Below are 23,245 nucleotides of genomic sequence, written 5' to 3'. Positions count from 1 at the left end.
TTTATGCTGTGGGAAGAGTAATGACGTCAAACGTGTATACTGGTACGTGTAATGACGTCCTAATTTTATGCTGGGAGGTATATTGGGAGGACGTCCTAAGTGTTTGTCATTTGTCGGCTAGTGGTGTTAGTTGTGGTTCGTAGTTTTTTGGTCGCTGTTTGGTTAGTTGTCTGTTGTCGGGTTAAGTGTGGTAGCTTATGTTTGTTGGTTTGTGATAGTTTGTTTATAATACGTTGTTTTTGTTTCCTGTATACATATACACGCACGCTACGCACTTACTGATTTTCATTGTGTCTGATCATCTTGTTGATCTAGCTGATGGGGCCTCTGACTGATGGGTCCTCTAGCTGATGGATCCTCTAGCTGATGGGGCCTCTAGCTGATGGGGCCTCTAATTTATGGGTCCTCTAGCTGAAGGGTAATCTAGCCGATGGGGCCTCTAGCTGATGTGTACTGTAGCTGATGGGTCCTCTAGCTGATGGGTCCTCTAGCTGATATGTACAGTAGCTAATGGGTCCTCTAGCTGATGGGTCCTCTAGCTGATGGGTCCTCTAGCTTATGTGTACTGTAGCTGATGTGTACTGTAGCTGATGGGTACTGTAACTGATTGGGCCTCTAGCTGAAGAGTGCTCTAGCTGATGAGTACTTTAACTGATGGGTCTTTTAGTTGAACGGTCCTTTTATTAATGGAGCTTTGTTGATGTTTCCTCATGTTGTAGGTTTCTTGCTAAGTCCTATTGATTTCATCCAGGCGATGTTCAGAAATAAAGTCCTTGCTTATTCCACGAATAAATCATAATCCACACACAGAACCCACACACAGAATCCACACACAGAACCCACACACTGAATCCACACAGCTTTACACAATTTAATGTGTGTACCAAAGACAGCCGAACTAAACAGTTGAGCTAGTTTATTTTGTGAGGTCTTCACAATAGCCAACACACGTCAAAAAAATTCCTACATGGCTGATTAACACAACCAGTCAATTTTCATGAAAAAGTAAAATCGCTGTTGAACACACTATGTCTTGGGTTAGACATGCGTGTTACGTTTAATTTATTCTCCTTCACACCCCCCTCCCTCCATAGTCCGTGTCACCAGTTGATTCCCTTTTCCCATCTCTCATTGTTCGTCCCCTGAACACTAGCTCAACCACCCACATGTCAAAACACACTGGCACATGTTAACCTTGCACTAGATACTGTCTTACACCCACCCATCGAACATACACGAATGTCAGACAATCTCACTACACATTGTTTACACGTAGCACTTTCCGTACACACAAAACTCCGTCATCACACAACCGATCTAACTGTAGTCACCAGACAACATACACATATATCAGTATATATTTGGTAACAAGCTTAGAACTTTATAAAACTATGTTCTGTATCACTAAAGCATCCATCGACATTGTGAAGTACCTAGGGTATAATTCTGAAATCTTTCTCGTAACTTGTTTTAAAAAAATGTAATACTACTGCACATAAATCCAACGTGTTTCAATTTGTATTGTTTTCTTTGATATGCTTTGAAATGAAGGTGGTCTTTTTTTCCTCATACGTTCATACAAGAAAGCTTCTTATACAACTCACAAAGAAAGAGGGAACAAGTCTTTGAAGCTTGATGTATTTTATTAGATAAATAACATGTCTCTAACGAGGAGGTTTACATCACACATTTTTTTTACCTCAGTCACACCCCCCCCCCACACACACACACACTTACACTACTCGCCCCATCTATATACCATAGTGTGGGTGGACGACGATTAAATTATATTTTTCATATTTGATTTTAATATTGCCTTCTATTGTTTGTGGAGAGGGCGGGTGTGGCATGAAATACCCCCATCCCATAGTCACATATCCAGATAATATTATCCTATCTTTAAGAGGAAGTAACTGTCGACAGAATTAATTGAGTTGTCGCGCTTAACAAAGAAAATAAACATTTTTATTGCCCCTGTTAATTTTATGACAGTAGGCGTGCGCTCCTAGCGAGATTAGGGAAAAGGGGAGGGCGTGGGGGATCGAACGGTTATGAGTTGCGGTAGATGGTTCAGGAAGTGTGATGTCCCTTGTCTAGCATTTTATAAATGTGGAACTGAATTGAAAAAATAAAATTATCATATTTTTTTAAAAGTTGATCCTGATCAATGACAGCTTGATAGAAAGACAATTTCATTTAAAAAAAATACCAATTAGAATGGATGTGTAAAGCTGTTGTGTTAGTTCATGGGGAGGGAGTATACATTGGGTAGCTTGTATTGTGACGATGCATAACTGGGGTGGCATATTGTGACGATGTATACCGCGGGTGGCATATTGTGACAATGTATAACTGAGGGATTAGGTAATGATTGACAAGAATAAGGCTATGACTACTAAAACACGGCCGCAAATATATCGTTCATGGCACCAAAAGAAATCATCTTGTCTGCAGGGTCTGTAGGCTCTCCACATATTCTCTTGTTGTCCGGCATTGACCCTAAACCACATCGGGGAAATATGAAAATATTTGTGTTTGCTACACTGGTCGCAATAGTTTAGATTAATTTTTAAAGTAAATTTAAAATGTGCTTATAAATACCTTAAAACAACCTACACCAACTTGTAGGTCTTGATTATTGACCCCAAACGTTAATTTTGTATCCTACTTTTAAAATATCTTTTGTTTGATAATAAAACTATATCACAGATGCGTAGCGAAGGGGGTGGTGGGTACATATGTCCCCGGGTGCCGACCCTAGGGGCGCCAAAATGGGTTGGAGAAAAAAATAAAAGCTCATTTTAGCTGCAGTTTTGAATTGTAAACATAAAAAATATGTAGAGGGGGGGGCGCCTATTTGAAAGTTTTCCCCGGGCGCTGGGAGGGGTCGCTACGCCTCTGCTATATCAGCATTTAGAGTTTCTTCTAGGCATCAGCAGAAAGTCTACTCCCATCCCCCGAACGAAAGGGAGTTTATATAGAAGAAAACATACTTTCATCAGTGTCCGACCCCCCCCCCCCCCCCCCCCCTCTCCCGGAAAATGTCCACCCCCACCCCCACCCCGGAGAAAAAAAGCTTGGAATAAGCACTGGTCAACTGACTGTTACGTTGGGGCCGTTTTGTCATTGGCCGTTTTGACGCCGCACTGATAGATTCTATATCTAGATAAAGTTCCGGTCTAGAATCTGAATCTACCCACCTATCCTATCTTGTTCCGGTTTAGACTCACGATTGGCGCTTCCGGTTTTAAAATTATCTATGGTATATCTAGATCTAGAAATCTAGGCCTAGATCTAGATCTAGATCTATATTATTGTAGTCTAGTTAGTCTGATCTAGAAATCTAGATCAGACTTGATCTAAGTCTAACTTGATCTAAGTCTAGTAGATCTAGAATCTAGTTGAATACTAGTATTACTATAATCTATAAAAGTTATTACTCGTGTTAAAGTAAAAGTAAAGGGTAATCTATCGTTTTGGGTACGTAAAATCGCCCGCGGCTATTAATGTACGAAAACATTACCTCATTGTCAAGGCTGTAATAGAAGTATAGTGTGATATGTTTGTGTCAAATATTATAGATAAATGAATAATAAACCTAAATCAATGGCTAAATACATCAATATAGGCCAGAAATTAACTTTAAACAGCAGTGTCCGCAAGCAAGATTTGCTATATAAACAGCAGCCATTTGTAAAATAGAGTGACTTCCGCCTGAATCTCGCGCTTTAAGTCTATAAAAATAAAACTTTAACAAGATGGCTGCTATAGTAAATGAGCATGGTTGCATCTGTTGGAAACATCGCTGGTGTTCATTTATTACTGAAAAGTTTTAATTCAATTGTTTAAAAACAGGTAGATATATGAAACAAGGAAACATTTTTGTATTTTTCAAAACATAAATCCTCCTCAAAATGTGAAATAATTATTAAAATGTAAGGAGTCACCTGTTTTTCACATTACTAGTCGCGGGCGATTTTACGTACCTAAAACGATAGATTACCGTCTAGTAGTATAGCCAGACTCTTTATTTCATTAAATATAATTATAAATAATGGACACAAACGAGTTTGATGAGACTGTTTCTAATAATAATATTCTATCATAGAATCACATTCATCATATTATTAAAAACATCATTGTTGACATGGATATGGACAAAGGGCGTGTTTTTGTCCATGGTGGCTAAATTCCTAAAGCAGGGGTCTCCATTCTCCAAACTACAGCATAGATCTAGAAATCTAGTTGTGAGAAAGTTTAAAGCAGAGTATTTAAGTTCAGAAAGGAAATAGGTTACTTCCTGGAAAGTAAAGTAAAAGCAAGCCACAGCCATTAATGATTAATGTCTGAGAGTCTGATCAAGAGAGGGTATAGAAATTGGCCTCTGCTGCAGACATAACTAGTCATTTGACTTTTCTGAACCTAAAAGAGAGGGAAATCTAGTTGTGAGAAAGTTTAAAGCTGAGTATTTAAGTTCAGAAAGGAAATAGGTTACTTCCTGGAAAGTAAAAGCCAGCCACAGCCAGTGTTTCTTCCAGACTTTTTTCTCCGGGGGGGCACTTGAAATCTTCGGGGGGGCGGACACTGTTAAAAGTATATATTTTCTATATAAATTATATAAATTTTATTTCGTTCGGGGGGGGGGGGCGGTAAAAAATTTTCGGGGGGGCTTTGCCCCCCCGAAGTGATGCCTGGAAGAAACTCTGGCCACAGCCATTAATGATTAATGTCTGAGAGTCTGATCAAGAGAGGGTATAGAAATTGGCCTCTGCTGCAGACATAACTAGTCATTTGACTTTTCTGAACCTAAAAGAGAGGGAAATCTAGTTTCTGATCTATACACCCACCTAAAAGCCTTCAGACACTTGAAATTTGTATATATTTCTGAATAAATTAAACTCCTTGGGGAGGGGGGGGGGTTCTCTGCCTATCCGAAGAAATGCCTGGAAGAAACTCTGGCCCCCAAACTAATGTTTGATAGTTAATGCAGGCCTTGGGTGAAAAGTTTAAGACCCTTGTCTAATAGCTTTAAAAATCCAGAAATTTAATATTTTAAAATTTAAAAGAATTGATTATGATCTAGATCTAAATCTACAATTTTACAATAAAATTATATTTATTTAAACCACATGACCAAATTATGCCATGTTTATTTTAAATTTCAGTGATAAAATGAAAACACCCAATAGTTTTTGCCTTTTAAAAAATTTTGGTTACCAAAAATACTTTAAAAAATCCAATAGTCTAGATCCTCATCCAATCTTTAGTAAAGTCCAACAAGAACCTTACAATACACTTTTATAACAACATTTTGTTTTATTAATATAAAATTGTATTAATATAACACATGATTTTAAAATATTTAATGAACAATTTGAGACTGCTCGTTTGGGTCCATTGTTTTAATTTTTGTTTTCAAATACTGTTGAGTGTTTAGTTACCCAGGATTAAAAAATTAGCAACAGCTACATCCAATAATCTTTTGGGGGAGGGGGGAAGAATGAATTGTGTGTTAGATTAATAAAAATGCTTATTAGATTTAGAACCGTTATGATATTCTCATATGACAGGCAGCTATGGAAAACAAAACCCGAAAACTTGCCATCCTTTGTGAAAGATTATTCACACCTGAAGAGTTTGCTGCTTTGCCTGAGCATGTAAAGCACCACCTGAGCAAAATACCACAAAACTATGAACTGCTTAAAAGTGTTGGTGGGTTTAAAAAATGTTCTTAGAAGACTTTTTTGTTTTAAAAAACATTTTTCAAATATTTTTTTTTAAATAGATTGTAGTTCAGTTCTACATGTGAATTGAACCATTATTTAGAAAGTGGACCAGAGCCTATTTTTGTTCTGTTAAATTAAATATGTTCTCATATTTGTATAGCTGGTATGAAAGATAATAAATATCTTAAAATTAATAAAATGCTATGAATTTTCCTTGGTCCTGGAGTAGGTCTATTTATAGTTTATCTTTGCAGGTCTTATACCAGAGACTTCTGAATATAAGCTTTTGGAAGTGGACAGTAAAGTGGAGCTAGACTCATTGTCAGTTTGTGGTAACTCGGATTTAGAATGGACCCCAGCATTGGAGGCTATACCACAGGGTAACACTTTTTTTACAGATTTAATTGAAATTTCTCACACGTTTATCTTTTTTAATACCATCTGGCAGGTTTGTGCTATATACTTTTAAAAAATATTGTTTACTTACCAGAAATGTTTATAACAACAAATAATTCAAATTACTTTAAAAGCGATACATAAAAGATATATCATCTTACCCCATTCTTGCCCAAGACATATAGGGCAAATTAAGTTAGTTAATCTGTTTTAATGACTGTGGCATACATGGTATAGTGTGGTTAGCACCATGCCTAGGTGCTTTTGTTTCCCTAATGTGAGTTAGGTACTTATCTGGGTGGACTCTGGGACTCTAGTCAGGGATCCAAACCCGGGAATTTTAGGTTAGCTTTGTGAGTTCTATCATCATTCCATCAAGTTACTATAATAATAAAATCTTTAAATTCCTCTTTTAGAGTTAAACTGTTTGATAACATAATGAAAAAAGTTCTGTATAAATAGGTGGAGAGAGAATGAAAACAATGGTATCAAGTGTTCTGTGTCAGCCTGACAAAAATAAAGAGAAATTTACTCTTAAGGTCAGAGAAATATTTCTGATTTTATGTTATACTGAATTCTATGCTTATCAGTTTTAAAAAAATTGGTGTTGTGTGTATGTTCTGTTTCAATTTTAGCCATGTATCAATATATTTAGCCAAGTATCAATATACATACATAAATCCTTTTAAAATGTTTTGGATGGTGTGGATAGCTACATGTTTGTGATATTGATACACACAACAATAGCAATGTCTACCATGGCTTTGGCAGACAATGAGATAGCACCCCAGAATGATTCATTTTTTTAAATTTACATTTTTAAAAATCCAAAACAAATTGCACAACTGTCAACCTAACATTATTCACAATTGTTGGCAGCACTGAGCAATGTAGGCCTGTAGTTTTAACCAATGAAAATTAAATTTCAGGAAGTTGACATACAAGATAGAACAAGCCTGCCTTGTTTTCAACCAAATTATGCCTTGGAGGAGGATCACAGTGACAGTGATGAAAGTCTCTGTGAGTACTTGCATTAAAATTGTAAAATTAATTTAGGGGTCGTCTAAAACGCCAGATATATCTTTCCCACCCCTCCTCCATCACACGTCACACATTACATAAAAATAAAAACTACCATAAAATGATCGCAGATTCCAGTCCCACAATATGTTTTATTCTTTATACAATATATTTTGTTTCAGTTAGTCAAGAGAGCAACATTAAACAAATCAAAGAGTGTATAGAACCTGGTTCTCTAAATGTGTCAGATTCACAGGTAAGTATAAGACCGCTGTCTTGATGTTCATTGCAATGCTGTCATAAAAATGGCGAAGATTAAAATATTTTCTTTAATGAAAAACAGGTTCCACCAGACTGCATCAGGGGCAAGGACAAAGATTACTGTAGGAAAACTCTTCCCCCTGGGTTGGTCATTAAAACATCTGATATACCTGATGCTTGGCTTGGGATTTTTGCCAAAAGATTTTTTCCTGCTCAGACTATTTTTGGGCCTTATGTTGGAAAGAATAAGAGCATTGAACAGATGGCACATGACTCTAAGTATTGTTGGCAGGTGAGCTAAGTTGTACATTGTAGATATAATTAATTGCAGATGAACTGATTTTTTTAATTGAATAATAAGACCACTAGGCATATTCAGTGTGCATATAGCCAGTTGTCAAAAGACCATATATGGAAATATTTGGTATTTTTACTCTTTTACAAAAATTAATATTAAATTTAAAAAAAAATGTCATCAGTTAATTAAAGATAAATAAGCTAAGAAACCACTCAAACCTGACTAAACAGGAGCATATTTCACATCCCCCAAATTACTCTCTTCATTGATCATAGTCTAACCCAATTTTTTGATGCTCATGACCTCTCATTCTACAATCTACAGATCTTCAAGGATGGAAGTCCATCCCATTATATTGATGGTAGTGATAGCTCTGATTCCAACTGGATGAGGTTTATAAACTTTGCACGATGTGAAGATGAGCAGTATGTCACAGCATACCAACATCAGGGTGAAATCTTCTACAGGGCTCACAGGGACATCCCAGCTGGCACAGAAATACTGGTGTGTACATCTGTCTTAGATAGATAAGTTGACATCACTGAAATACTGGTGGGTACATCTGTCTTAGATAGATAAGTTGACATCACTGAATACTGGTGGGTACATCTGTCTTAGATAGATAAGTTGACATCACTGAATACTGGTGGGTACATCTGTCTTAGATAGATAAGTTGACATCACTGAATACTGGTGGGTACATCTGTCTTAGATAGAAAAGTTGACATCACTGAAATACTGGTGGGTACATCTGTCTTAGATAGATAAGTTGACATCACTGAATACTGGTGGGTACATCTGTCTTAGATAGATAAGTTGACATCACTGAATACTGGTGGGTACATCTGTCTTAGATAGATAAGTTGACATCACTGAATAATGGTGGGTACATCTGTCTTAGATAGATAAGTTGACATCACTGAATACTGGTGGGTACATCTGTCTTAGATAGATAAGTTGACATCACTGAATACTGGTGGGTACATCTGTCTTAGATAGATAAGTTGACATCACTGAATACTGGTGGGTACATCTGTCTTAGATACTCATACAAAAACTGACACTTTGAAACAATTTTGGAAAAGGAGAAATATGGAACATTTTGGTTATTTTCTCCATATGAACATTTAGAATTAAAAATGTGCGCACTATTTGACCTATTAAGTTTAATTTATACCAAAATGCACTGATTTTGAAGAATAACTTAAATCAAACGCAAGTATCTAAAATCCTAATCTATAAAAGCCCATGTGCTCACTTCTCTCTCTATGTCTCTCTCTCTATCTGTCCGCAAAATATTTTCACTGGCTATGATATCAGTATCTTCAGCAATATATGGAGAACTTGATACAGACTTTTGTTGAAAATAATATGTTAGATGTTTTAAATGTATAAACTTAATTTTATTTAATGAAGAAAAATAAAAATAAAGGCTTATTCGAATGTAGAAAAACATTTTTAATTATGCAACCGGATAAGTGTTTATAGTTGTGACAAGAATGCAATAAACCAGGGGTCTCCAAACTACGGCCCGCGGGCCGGATGCGGCCCGTGAAGTCCTCTCATCTGGCCCGCGGAGATCTTTTTGTCCAAGGAAAAATCGTTTGTTGGTGATGGCTGAAGAACTTTGCGCAGAAAAAAATCAAAGACATGCCTGGAAGAAACTGGCCCCCGAACTGAAATTTGATAGTTGATGCGGCCCTCGGACTGAAAAGTTTGGAGACCCCTGCAATAAACAATGATGCCACATGTAAAGAGTACGGAAAGAACACAACACTAATGGCATCATCTTCAGATTTTAGAATATAAAGATATGAACTATTTCATTTAAATTTGGTTTAGATCTAGATTCTATAAATCTACGTATCAAGACGTAGGCTATGAAATGTATACAATTTTCTTGGTCAAACTAATACAAATTAGTTTAAAAAACAACATAATGACCATTGAATAGCCGGATTTTGAACGGAATCATTTGAGTGTCTTAATCAGGGTGCATTTAATATGGTGTTCTGTTGACTAATAATGTTTATAATTTGGTTTTAATTTTTTTAATAAGTATGGGTAGCCATGTTATTTTAAATGTGTCGGACTTTTAGCTATTTAGTTTTTTCTTTTTTTGTCACTAATATTGTTCAACATGTAGTAAAGCACATTGCGTTTTGACCAATAACTATTTTATAAAATATTTTTCTCAAACATGTATAACATTAAAATATATAGGCCTGTAACAGGTACCGACAGCTAGTACAACATCAGAAAATCTGAGAAAATGAATATGCATACAGTTAATAGTTTTTTGTTCATTTTATCCAAAGACATGGTTGGTGGGAAACTAAACATTTATGTATATGTTCTGATATAATGAACCATTGGGCAGACTATTTGTATGTAGAATTTATATAACCTCAGTATATGAAGGGAATGTGTGTGGTCAGCACTTTTCCCAGCTACATTTACATGAAGCACCTACTGGGGCAGGGTGGACCCTCTGACTTCATTTTACCATGAGAAGGATAATCTAGGCAAGGGACTAAATTTTGTAAACTGATGATATGTTAGTTCTGTTGTCCCAAGGGATTGAACAGATTTCTGATATATTTCCAGGTGAACTATGATGACAGTTATGCCAGAGACCTGGGCATTCAGGTAGAGAGGGCTAATGCAGCTAGCGTGAACAGTTTGCCAAATATTGGGAACAATAATAATGGTAAATATTAGCATTCATTTGTTTCAACTGATTATATTTTATCTGTCATGTGGTGAAAATAAATTATGTGACTCAATACATACAAATTGTATTTGAGGTAGACTGGATGGTTTGGTTCACAATATCTAATAAATTGGGAGTGATCTCCCCTAAACTTTCTCGAATATTCTTATATAACTTGGAATATAGACATGATTTTTAATTACTTAAACTTTTAAAAATAGAATAGAATCTCATAGAAAAAAGAACTGCGCACCAAGCGAACACAAAAAAAATATGTGCATAATAGTGCGCAATATTATTAGTACTTTATAAATTTACATGCGTTTTTTGAGAAATCGGAAATAGCGTAAATTAGTACTTCCGGTCAACGGAAATTACTCAAAATTTGAAAGAAGGTAGAGAATTAGATCTTTTACTTAAATTTGAAATTTCATTTATCTATCTGAAATAGTGCTCAAGTTATAGGCTTTTGAAAAATTCAAAGTAGAAAAAGTACCACGTCCGGCTATCGGAAATCGCTCAAAAGTTAATACAGATCTACGATTTTGATAAAATAATTATATATGAAATTTCAGCAACCTAGCTGTAATGGTACTCAAGTAATCGTGTTTACACACACACACACACACAGACAGACACACAGACATACGGACAAGATTGCAAAATTATGTTTTTCCGTATCAGTGAGATGTAAAACGTCGAGATTTGTAAAAATCTCGATTTTTTTTTTTTTTTGCACGATTACAAGACTTTCTCTATACTTTGTATATACGAGAAAGTAAAAATAATTCTCTCTTGTATGTGATCTTAACTGGTATAACATTGCTCTTATGCCAGACAGACTGCAACTGCAACACAATTAATAATTTACCGTTTCTCATTTCCATGGTACTCAACAGTAGCTAGGCTTGGTTGTATTGATAACCTGGTAGGGATACAGGATCCGTTTTGGTTATGGGACTTTTGTTTTAGCAAGCTTGCGTTCTACTGCTGGGCCAAGTAGTCTATATCTTCTTCATCTGATTGTTTTTGCCTTTTTTCTTTAGAAGATGAATTTAAATAAAGGGACCTATCAGAGGTATAATTCAAAACAATTTTACAGATTGTTACCCTTGCCAGTAATATAGAGTGATTTTAACCCAACTTTCCTTTTTAGATAGACATTTGAAATATAAACATAGTGGAAATGGTTGCAAATAGACATCATCAAAGAATGACTATAGTTATTAATGCTTTACACAGAAACTTGATTTAAGGACACAGCAATTTCATGCAGAAAAAAGCCTAACAAGTGTCGCAAGTGTATTAAATGTTTGACAACTAAAGACTACACAGAATAGATACAAGAGAAGTCTCACAAGTGATAGAACTGGTGTTAATTTACTCTATTCTCCTTGATTGAGAATCATGTCATATATTTTCTTGTTCTTCTCTAAGTGTTAAGCATCATTTGTCACATCACTTAACATGGGTCTTAGCTTTGTGAAATAAAACAGTTGAAATTTGATATCTTGTTTGTATTTCTTATTCTAGTAATTTGTTTTTGTTCTCAAAATGGCTGTAAGCTTTCTTGGCCTGAAAAAGTACTAGCCTTTGTACACTACTTACCAACTCTGGTCTTAGAAGAACTTACAGGAATAACCATAATAGTTTAGTTCTTATATGCTTCAGTCTTCCTAATATTCTGAGATGTTTCAGACATGCTGTCAGTTGCTGGCAAGTTAAAACCAAGGATGGCTTGTGTTTTCTCAATTTAGGAGCATTTGGTGTTGATTTTCTGACTATGTGCGCACACTGTTCACAATTGACAAACTATCATCTTTGTATATATCTGATCAACTCTAGTCCACATATTGATGTTTTTGATAATGCATTGTGTCTAGGAAAATAATATCTAGTCTAGTATTTTCCAATATTTCTCATTTGTTACTATTCCTTCTTTAAAAAGATTTCATGTTGTGTATTCCCCCCCCCCCCCCCCCCGTCCTGTAAATGTAATTTGAATAATATAATTGACAGTACTCACTCTATCTCAGTGTATACAGTCTGTATTGTATGGGGTAGATAGTAGATAATCTCATGCCCAAGTTAATCGTTTGATCTAAATCTCTGCCTGGTTTCACTTTACCCATGTTACACAGAGAATACACAAAATGATACATTTGAGAAAAATCTTTGTTTCATTGAATGTAAGGTTTGTTCAAGTTCAAATAAGTTCAGGTTATATAGGTTTAGAGATTGTAAAATTGCTAGCACATGTGTAGTCACATAGATGGTACTTTTGTTGACCATACTAAAAATGATACTTTATCTTCAAGATCTAACAAATTATTTAAGTACTGTTAAAATATAATCTAGGCCAACCTAGTTTTCAAAGTCATACCATCACTGATACATTTTAAAAAGTTCGTAAAATTGCCTACTACATATTCTTGATATTATTTGAGGTTCTAATTGATATCTTTATCAACATTAATAGCTGTAGGATTATGCTGGAAAGTAATCATTGAAAAAGAATAACCACATTTCAAATACAAAGATATGCCTAGATGAAGTTCATGCACATATGTGGTTGTCACATTGTGAAGGAGCAATTTATCAATACTGAAATATTTGCAAGTAGCAGAGTCATGTTTTTTAACCATTTTATATTAGTTAGATTCAACAGTAATTTGTGATTTGCAGGTCTTGTAGAAGAGAATTCTGAATTAAAGCTTGAAGAAAACAGCAGGAAAGTGGTGCTAGATACATTCATAGAATCTAATGACAGAGATTTAGAATCTATCCCAGAATTAAATGCTCTACCATTGGGTAACTCTTATTTTCTAGTAATTGATTACAAGATGTGTAACTAAATGTTTCTTTGGTTAAAAGAAATTCTGTTTAAATAGGTGGAGCGGAAAAGAGAACAAAGACATCAAGTGATCTGTGTCAGCCAGATAAAAGTGAAGAGAAACCTAAACTAAAGGTCAGAGAAATATTTCTGTATGTCATAGTGTATTATCACATTAGTATCTGTTTCTACGTAATTATGTATGTTCTATTGGCTAAACACATACCTATAAATATATGCATTGTTTTATCAAATGTTTAGGAAGTACAAGATAAAGAAAATCTGCCCATCTTTCCAGTAAAAATTGCTTTGGAGGAAAAAGTAATAGTTATTGAAGATGATGATGAAGATGATGTTTGTAATCATGGAAATAATGAACACATAGAAGATTGCACTGAACAAGAACATATAAGTAAATCAGATTCACAGGTAAAAACAATAGTTGCCTTTAATATTTATTAGTTTCCCAGTAAAGGCTTTACTAATTTTATTCATTGAGTGTTCTAAGACAGGGATTACCAGCCTGTATAACTTATACCCTTTTTGGGACTTATCATATTGACTGGTTAGTGTGATTTATTCTGTTGTAGTCTTAATCATTAGTACATTGTAATAAATTTAGATAGGAATGGCATGATTCCCATTAAGTTATAGCTTGTATTTATTTTGTGTATATTGTTTTATAAGGCTGCATATGTTAATGGCATCTACTGCAAGGAGCTGTACAACAAAAATTGACTTCTTTGGATTGGTCCTAATTTTTAAGTTAACATCAATATACTTATTTGTTTTAAAAACAAAATAAAAACACCTCATAAAAAATTCATAAATAGTACTTGTGCTTAAACATACATTTTAATGTGGAATTAATTCAATTATTAATATTTATAAAATCACTGTCTCTTTGTACTAAGGTGAAAAACCAAAAAGGAGCATGAACCTGAAAATTCAGTACATTCACTAATAACTTTTTAGTTGGGTTAAGACTTAATAGTTATAGTTTATACTTTCACACACAATTATTTTAATTCTCTGCATCAGCTTTAGCTTGATCCAGTTCAAAAATTATAATTAGAAATAAAAACAGCATTATAATTCTATATACATAATTGCATTGCAATATTTACACATATACATGTTACTGAATTAGTTTAGTAGAAGTAAGTTTAAAAACATAATATTCCAATCTATCAAATTATAGAAATTGGTTACATTTTACTTTTAAAAAAAAAATACTATTTGAAATATAAATTTTTCCACGAACTTCTCATACATAGTATGCTAGCAACAAATGACCCTTATTTAATACAACAACAGGCTTGAAAAGCTGGTTCCCGATGATTCCAAATAGTTGTTGCTAGAAAGCATTTTACAACCAAAACGTTTGAGAAATAAGCACAAAATGACAAAAGGTCCCTCAAAACCATTTAGTACAAGAGCATACAAATTAATTATCTCTTCTTTCATGATAGTAATCAAAAGTATCACCTAAAAAGGTGATTGTCTGAAAAGTCTTGGGTTTGGATCCTGGGCTTCATTTTGTAGGACATTCCTGAGCCAACTGAGCATAGAACTGGCCATCCGTTAATATGTCAAGTTCAAAGAAATAGAAAAACTCTAATTCATCTGCTCTATCAATGGTATGGTTCATCTGGTCCAAATGAATAAACTAACTTAGTGACAATTGAATCCCTGTTAATCAGGCTAAGTGCCTTTTTACTTTCTCGTATATACGAAGTATAGAGAAAGTATTGTAATCGTGCAAAAAAAAAATCGAGATTTTTACAAATCTCGACGTTTTACTGATACGGAAAACATAATTTTGCAATCTTTTCTGTGTGTCTGTCTGTCTGTGTGTGTGTAAACACGATAACTTGAGTACCGTTACAGCTAGGTTGATGAAATTTCATATATAAGTATTTTATCAAAACCGTAGATCCGTATCAACTTTTGAGCGATTTCCGATAACCGGAAGTGGTACTTTTCCTACTTTGAAATTTTCAAAAGCCTATAACTTGAGTACTATTTCAGATAGATAAACGAAATTTCACATGTAAGTAAAAGATCTAATTCTCTACCTTCTGTTAAATTTTGAGTCATTTCCGTTGAACGGAAGTAGTAATTTACGCTACTTCCGATTTCTCAAAAAACTAATGTAAATTTTTAAAGTACTAATAACTTTGCGCACTATTATGCACTTTTTATTTAGCGTTCACTTGGTGTGCAATTCTTTTGTCTACGAGATTTTATTCTATTTTTAAAACTTTAAGTATTTAAAATGGATTAAAAATCATGTCTATAGCCCGAGTTTCCATCCCCTGTTATTTTATATTAAAATATTCGAGAAAGTTTAGGGGAGATCACTCCCGGTTTATTTATTTTGTTAACCAGTCAATGGTCATATTGTTTTATCTATCATATTGTGACTATAACTGTCTTTAATTTGTGAGAATACTAACACTAGCCGTTTAGTCATTATTTATTTTTACCTCACTGCATCTACCATTTTCATTTAAATACTCAAATGTCAATAGCAAATCTAAAAAATGTTGGCTCAAGAATAATAATTTAGTACAATCCAGACGATCCCTTTACCCAACAGGTGATAGTTTTATGCAAATTCAGTTTTTTTATACATATGTTTCAGTCTGTTGTGGCCTGTTCTATGATAGTGATTTCTGACATTTCCAGGTGTACAGTGGTGACACCTATACCAGGGACCTGGGTCTTGAGGTAGAGAATGATAAAGCTGCTAGCAAGAGCAGTTTGTCAGACATTGTCAGCAACAACATTGGTAAATATATCTATTCACACCAGTATTTTATTAGTCTTCAAAATACCAGTGTGTAGGCTTATGGTAGATGTAGTTTATTTGTCAGTTATAAGCTTTTGTATTTTATTTTTGAATGTTCTGAGGCGTATTTCTACTACTTGCATCTTCCAAAGCAACCATCCAAAAATAGGTGCTAGTTTAATGGCATGTAAAGTTGACTATAAACAGGATAGCATTAGAGCAGTTTATTATGGACATTCTAGGGTTAGCTTATAATAATGGAAGACAGTGAGAATGGGTTAGATAATATTGTCTACAAGAAAAATGGCCCGTTGAGGAAGGATACAACAGGCGCTAGGTTGATAGTTCTGTATCTTCTCTCTAAACCAAAATCTACACCTTAATTAAATTTAACCGGAAACAAAAATTGACATTGAAAACGGATTTTTATCCAGGATTTGCATTTTAATTGGATTTATTAAGCTTGATCTACACGTAGTTATCGCGCATTTAAACTAAATATAGTCATAGCCATAGCTCTAAATCATGCACCTTATCTCAATCATGACAAAAGTCGCATTTAGAGTTTCTTTCAGGCAACTTTACTTGGGAGGAGGAGGCTCCGCACCCCCCGCCACACACACACACACCAAAGCACGTCTACCGTCCCATTCAACGAAATATAATTATATACTTTTTCCAGTGTCTGCCTCACAGAAAACTCCACCCCGCCCCCGAAAATTTCAAGTACGCCACCCCCCTCCGGGGAGGAAAAAGTCTAAAAGAAACACTGGTCGCATTTGTAGATCATACAAACTAAAGGAAGAGCCTGGGAGGGGCTTCACCCGTACAGGAAAAGATGCATGAAAGAAACTGCACGCAAAAATTTTTTAGATTAGAAAATTTCAAGTTCCCCATTCTGGGAAGGAAAATGTCTGAAAGAAACACTGGTCGTATTTGTAGATCATACAGACTAAAGGTAGAGCCTACGTCTTTAATTTAGACTCGTTACATCGTTTCCTACTTTTGGATGATAAACCTCACTCTCGCAGACAGTGTTTCTTTCAGATATTTTTCTGGGGTGGGGCACTTGAATTTTTGAAGGGGTTAATAAAATTATTCGGGGTGGGGGAGCTCGACACTGGTAAAAGTAAAATATATTTTCTATATAAATTATATTTCATTTTTAGTGGGGGGGATTAGACGTTTTACCAGGGAAGGGGGGAATGGGCTTTGCCCCTACCCGAGGAGATGCATGAAAGAAACTCTGCAAGCAAACCACTTTTAAGATTAGACACATTCATTAGGCAGTAATTTTATTATAGAGTATCGATGACATCATTTCTTTTGAGTGGGGGGGGGGCGGCTTAGGCGTTCTTACCTTCGCCCCTACCCAAAATATTGCATGAAAGAAACTGCACGCATACCACTTCTAAGATTAGATGAAATTAGCTTTTTTAATTCATTGTGTACTCGAGAATCAATGACGTCATATTATAGTGTGCATTCTGCCGGCTTTAAACTATTTCCTACTATCTGTTCCATGTGACGTCACATCCGTTTTTTTAATTACTATGCTTTCGTTTTCTCTATAAATAAAAGCGTTCTTGACAAATACATAGATAGATACACAGACAGACAGCGAAACTATTATGGATTTGTTGTTACCAAGGGACATAATCTGTTTTAGAGTTCTAACTGGATTGCAGGTCTGCAAATAATTAGTGTTTATTGTTTGCTCTTGTGAGTGAATTCAACAGGTATTTTGTCATGCAATACTGGGATAGATTTACTTTCACGGGGTACTCAGTCTAACCTCAGTCTTTAAACTTTCATGTTCTGATACATTGGAAGCTGGTGAAAATATACAGAATTAATGAAGGGCTATATGTTGTAATGTTAGTCATCACCTCATCATATGTAACTAAAAGTCACATCAGTGACATTATATACATCAGTTACGTCATTGGCATTGTTGTTGTCATTCTTAGTATCATGTTGCCATAATTAACATTAAGTGTGCCTTAATGGCATTTCTCAACAAAGCGTGTTGTGTAGGAAAGTAATGCTAATATAGTAAATAGTAGGAAAGAAATAGATAGCGCAGGGTGGTTCTAGTTTTTTATGGTAGAAAAATAGAAAAAATAATTTGTTACCAATAAATTTCATGTGCTTAATCGTTGCCTTCAATATTTTGTTAAACACATGGAAATTTGAGATCGCCATCCTCAATCACAGGCTATTGTAGTATAGTTCAATAGCAGAGAGTGTTATGCACATAATCTAACCTGATTTAGCTTTTTTAAAAATAAAGATTTGATTATGGGACACATGTAAAACACTGGTCAAAACACATAAGCATCTGCTTCTTGTACTTGACTGTTTAAAACTTTTTTGTAACAAGATGTTTGCAGCCTCCTTGTATGTAATTGTTTCTATGTAACTTGAGATGTAATAGTTTTTTACAAATTCATTTTTCAGATTATTTTTCCTGCCAATATTGTACTGTGGCTTTTACCCAACTTTCCTATTTGGAGAGTCATGTCAAGTACAAACATCGAGGCAAATTCCTTGCTGAAAGACATCAAGATTTTTTCCATACCCCTAGTGACCATTCTTCCCAGCCATCCAACCAGAATCAACCAAAGTTAATCCAGATGAAAACAAGGCCCCACCAATGTAAAATGTGTAAAAAATATTTCACACAGCATCGCCATCTAAAGGATCATCTAAGGATTCACAAAGGAGAAAAGCCCCATAAAAGTGACAAATGTAATAAGTCTTTTAGATATCGCCAAAGTTTAAATTTCCACCACTCATTTCACAATCAAGAAAAACTTCACAAGTGTGACAAATGTTGTAAAAGTTTTATGCAAGTCTACAATTTGAAGAAACACCAAAGAAATCACACAGGAGAAAAGCCTTACAAATGTGACAGATGTGGTAAATCTTTTGCACAGTATAATGTTATGAAAAGTCACACAAGAATTCATACTAGAGAAAAACCTTACGAATGTTATATTTGTAGTAAGCGTTTTAAACATCTAGAAAGTTGTAAGTCACATCAACTTATTCATATTAGAAAAAAGCCTTATCAGTGTGACAAATGTAATAAAGTTTTTACACTAAAGCAAGTTTTTAAGAGACACCAGAACATCCATACGGAAAAAACTTATCAATGTGACAAATGTAAGAATCACCAGCATAAAATTCATAGCGGAGAAAAGCCTTTCAAGTGTGACCAGTGTGATAGTTTTTTTGCAGAGAAAACAGACATGACAAAACTCCACCAGAGAGTACCTGTTGTAGAAAAGTGTAACAAAACAGGTAAATGGTTCTCTAATCAATTCTTTTAAAAATCTGTTTTGGAAATTTACTTCTCATCGCTTTAAAAAATTCCTTTAGATGACACCTGATTTGATACTGTACTCAAGAATGACATTAGCTTTATGAAATTAAGTCATCAAAACACTGTCATTTTGGGGATGAATTTAGCTGTTAGAAATAGATTAATAATTTATATGTAAATTTTTTTTTCCTCCTAATCTCTGCTTGATGTGACTATTTAAACTTTGATTCACAAACTTAATGCACTTATAAGTTGTAGTCACATTTCTACGAACAATTTTTTTTTTGCTGAAAGATTTGTGTGTTTTTCAAAGAATTTTCCTTAACTTGGCTCTAATATTTATAAATATTTGCAGGTCTTATAGCAGAGAGCTCTGAACTTGATCTTCATGAAAAGAAAAGTAAAGAAGTGCTGGACATATTGTCAGTTTCTGATGTTTCTGGTCCAGAATGGAACTCGGCATTGGTAGCTGTACCAGAAGGTAATTTAACACTTGATTTTATTGAAAACTAATTGGCTGAGAGTGAGGATACCAAAAGTTCTGTGTCACTAAGCCACACCAAAACCCTCCACCAGCAACCTTCACACATGACATCTTTCTCCAACATCCCCTACACACACCACAACATGCCTGCTTTCCCCACTTCCCAATCACATGGTCAAACAAAAAATCAAATCGATAAAATGATACAAAAGTGCAGAAGTCAACTTGATTTTTTAGTGAGATGAGGGCCAGATGTAGCTTCAGAAGATCTAAAACTTGTAGCTACTGTTGAAAACCTTCAATGGCCCTGGTAAACTACACCATAATTTAACCACATGCTATCTAATGAGTGAAGTTATGAAGTAAGTTTTCAGCTGAGAAATCATAGATAAATAGAAGCCCTTACAGGATCAATAGAAGTATCCAAGGGGAACACTGATTGGAACTCTAACAACTACATAAAAACACCAGCACTTACTAAGGATAGACCATTAAAATAGGATGACCTCAGAGACATGGGAAAAAATACTACCAAGCATCAGATCAACATGTGCCACCAGAAGCATTGAGAAAAATCCCCAGAGCAGTACAGGCAAACCAATCAGTGAAATAGAGGGAGGATACAGCAGAAAGCATTTGTCACTAGTTTGAAAGATGCCTAGAGTGCAGCTGGACAAAGTAACATCAAAAGGCTATATAAATAGAACAAGAATGTAGAGAAGAGCATTGACTCAAACAAGCTTGTGAGAGAAAAAGTTAAGCAAGGTCAAAGCCAGTACAGCATTTCAGAGAGACAGCTAGGTACAACATTTTTAACAAAATAAAAAATATTAACAACAAAATTATAAATGTTCCTGTATCGCAATGGCCGAGCAGCCCAAATATGTTAAAAAATGACAGATTTTAATGATATAGTAAAGGTTACTTAATTTTATATCTGTCAATACAAACTATACAAGCTTAACACAAACCATTTAAAATGAAATATCTGTTAAGATGAAACAATAATCTCAACAAAGTACTAAGTATTATTATTGATTTATTTTGTAACGAAACAAAAATAGCTTAAAAATAAAAAAAAAGATTTTGCTAATCAGTATAAAAACAAAGAAACCCAATTTTTCTCTTCACTTGGAACTGCATAGTTTTTTAACTGTAAAATGAATACAAAATGTGAAACAGAGCTGACATATGAGAGATCCCAAATACTTTTATATCAATGCTTCTTGTAAAACACCAAATGGTCTTATCAAAGTTTAATTTTTACAAGAACTATTTTGTCTATAGTTTATGTATTTAACATGTGTGTTTTTTTTTCAGTTTGTGAAGAGAGCAACATGGAATACATAGGACGTTTTACTGGACTTGGTCCTCTAAATATTGTAATAGATTCACAGGTAAAAACTAGACAGCAGCAGTTACCTAATACAGGGGTAGTGTCCTCAATAGCAGGTTTTTTACTGGTTTAAGACAAGGATTTTCAAATTGCAGAACTAGTAACTTTTGCTGGAACTTAGTAGCTTTGTGGTGGTGGTGAGGGGGGGGGGAGTGAAATCATGGGAATAAAGCTGTGATTAAGCTAAATGAGTTCTAAATTTAAAAAGATTTACATTTGTGAAACAGGTTCCACCAGACTGCATCAGAGGCAAGGATGCAGATTACTGTAGGAAAACTCTTCCCCCTGGGCTGGTTATTAAAACATCTGATATACCTGATGCTGGACTTGGTGTTTTTGCTACAACATTTTTTCCTGCTCGGACAAGATTTGGACCTTATGTTGGGAAGAATAAGAGCATTGAACAGTTGGCACATGATTCTAAGTATTGTTGGCAGGTGAGGATAGGTCATTGTGTTATAAGATTTAACAATTGAAAAATAAACTAAGTTATGTCACACAGACATTTTAAAATATTTCTGAAAAATAACTAATTTTGAGGCAGGTAAAAAAAAAAAAGTATGATAGAATCAGGAATATATATATTTAAAGCAAAGTGGTCAGATGCCGGATTGGGCAGGTTCCTGTCTCGGGCCGACAGAACACGGGGCGGATACCGATCGGCCACAAAGTCCACAAAGACGGGAGCAAAACTGTCTGGCGCCTTATATGAGCGAAAATCTAAAGAAAATTCCCATGTAGGAACCCCCATCACAACTCCTGAGGTCGTAGACTGACCCTCGGGGGTAACAAAAAAGAATATGTTATCTACAGGGAAAATCCAGTAGGCCTGGACGTACAAACCCAATCGCTAAAATGTTACAGCGAGAGAAATTCTCCTTATATGAGCTATATATCGAAAAAACTTTCCACGTAGGAACCTTTTGAAAACTCTTGAAGTTGTACATGGTCTCGGGGGGGGGGGGGGGGGGGGGTCAGATAATAAATGGTGCTACCCTCGGGAATACCCCAGAATGCTGTTTTAACTGACCAGGGGCCATATTTCCTTAAATAAACGTAGTACTGTTTTTGTGAAAATAAATAAATACAAATATCTGGACATACAAACCCAGTCATAACTCCTGAGGTTGCAGAATTACCTGCATGGGTCACTAAAAAATAGACTTTATCTTTGGGAAAGCTTCGAAAGGGCTTTAAAAGTCACCAGTCCGAATTCCCTATATAAACATTGTTAATTTGGTGAAAAACGATGACCATTCGCAAAACAATTTTTAGGGTTCTTTAGATCTGTACATTTGGCTCCTTTTTTCCATAGTCCTGGATAGGTGAATTGGCCATATGAAAACACTATCGTTCAACCGCGTGAAATTCTCCTTATATGAGCTATATATTGCAAAAATCTTTTGCCCAAAAACACCCCCCCCCTCCCCCACTTGATATTTTGTGAGGTCATAGACCGACCTTGGAGGGTAACAAAAAATACTTTGTGCCCGTTGGAAAAACTCCTTTAGGGCTGTTAGATTTGTCTAGTTTAGGTATTTTCTTCTATAAGCATAGCAATTGTTTGTGAAAAAAGTAAACAAAGACGTCATTCATAACAAAAACAGAAAATGAAGTAGTATAACATTAGTTTTAGTAAGAATTTCGTTAAACATTAAGGTATATATCTTAATTGAAAATAAAAATTAACTTCTAAAGTTAATGTAATATCATCTTTGAGTCATACTATCAAGGAAGCCTCTGTCGTTCTAATTACCTTGCGAGTAATAAGTATGCAAAAATTTCACCAGCATTTCTATCACATGAATATACAGTTTAAACTTAAGCACTCCACAAAACAGCCAATCACCAATTAGTTAATCATTCAAATTCTCAAATGTTTTTTTGAATACCTAAGCGAAGCTAGGCAGTGTGCCTAATATACAGTAAAATTTAAAAAAAAGAAACTTGTCCTTGGTAGCATCTGAGTGTGTTAAAAAAAAGTTGGTAAAATGCA

General features: G+C 34.9%; 1 protein-coding gene across 1 annotated transcript in view; it reads left to right on the top strand.

The window, feature by feature from the left end:
• The first annotated feature begins 3,208 nt into the window (after positions 1-3,208).
• LOC131956942 (histone-lysine N-methyltransferase PRDM9) overlaps positions 3,209-23,245 on the top strand; it is a 34,550-nt gene continuing 14,513 nt past the window's right edge. Inside the window, exons 1-17 of the mRNA XM_059321581.1 lie at positions 3,209-3,262; positions 5,571-5,712; positions 5,981-6,106; positions 6,585-6,661; positions 7,052-7,142; positions 7,325-7,398; positions 7,486-7,695; positions 8,026-8,205; positions 10,309-10,411; positions 13,100-13,225; positions 13,306-13,382; positions 13,509-13,676; positions 15,939-16,041; positions 18,502-19,347; positions 19,725-19,850; positions 21,174-21,250; positions 21,477-21,686. Of these exons, the coding sequence (XP_059177564.1) occupies positions 3,260-3,262; positions 5,571-5,712; positions 5,981-6,106; positions 6,585-6,661; positions 7,052-7,142; positions 7,325-7,398; positions 7,486-7,695; positions 8,026-8,205; positions 10,309-10,411; positions 13,100-13,225; positions 13,306-13,382; positions 13,509-13,676; positions 15,939-16,041; positions 18,502-19,347; positions 19,725-19,850; positions 21,174-21,250; positions 21,477-21,686 (2,739 nt within the window). The 5' untranslated portion in view covers positions 3,209-3,259. The remainder of the gene's footprint in view (positions 3,263-5,570; positions 5,713-5,980; positions 6,107-6,584; positions 6,662-7,051; positions 7,143-7,324; positions 7,399-7,485; positions 7,696-8,025; positions 8,206-10,308; positions 10,412-13,099; positions 13,226-13,305; positions 13,383-13,508; positions 13,677-15,938; positions 16,042-18,501; positions 19,348-19,724; positions 19,851-21,173; positions 21,251-21,476; positions 21,687-23,245) is intronic.

Source organism: Physella acuta, unplaced genomic scaffold (genome assembly GCF_028476545.2).
Source record: "Physella acuta isolate Inbredline_101_S28 unplaced genomic scaffold, ASM2847654v3 ptg001188l, whole genome shotgun sequence".
In the NCBI taxonomy this organism is placed as follows: Eukaryota; Metazoa; Mollusca; class Gastropoda; family Physidae; genus Physella; species Physella acuta.
This window is presented reverse-complemented; position numbering and strand designations above follow the sequence as displayed.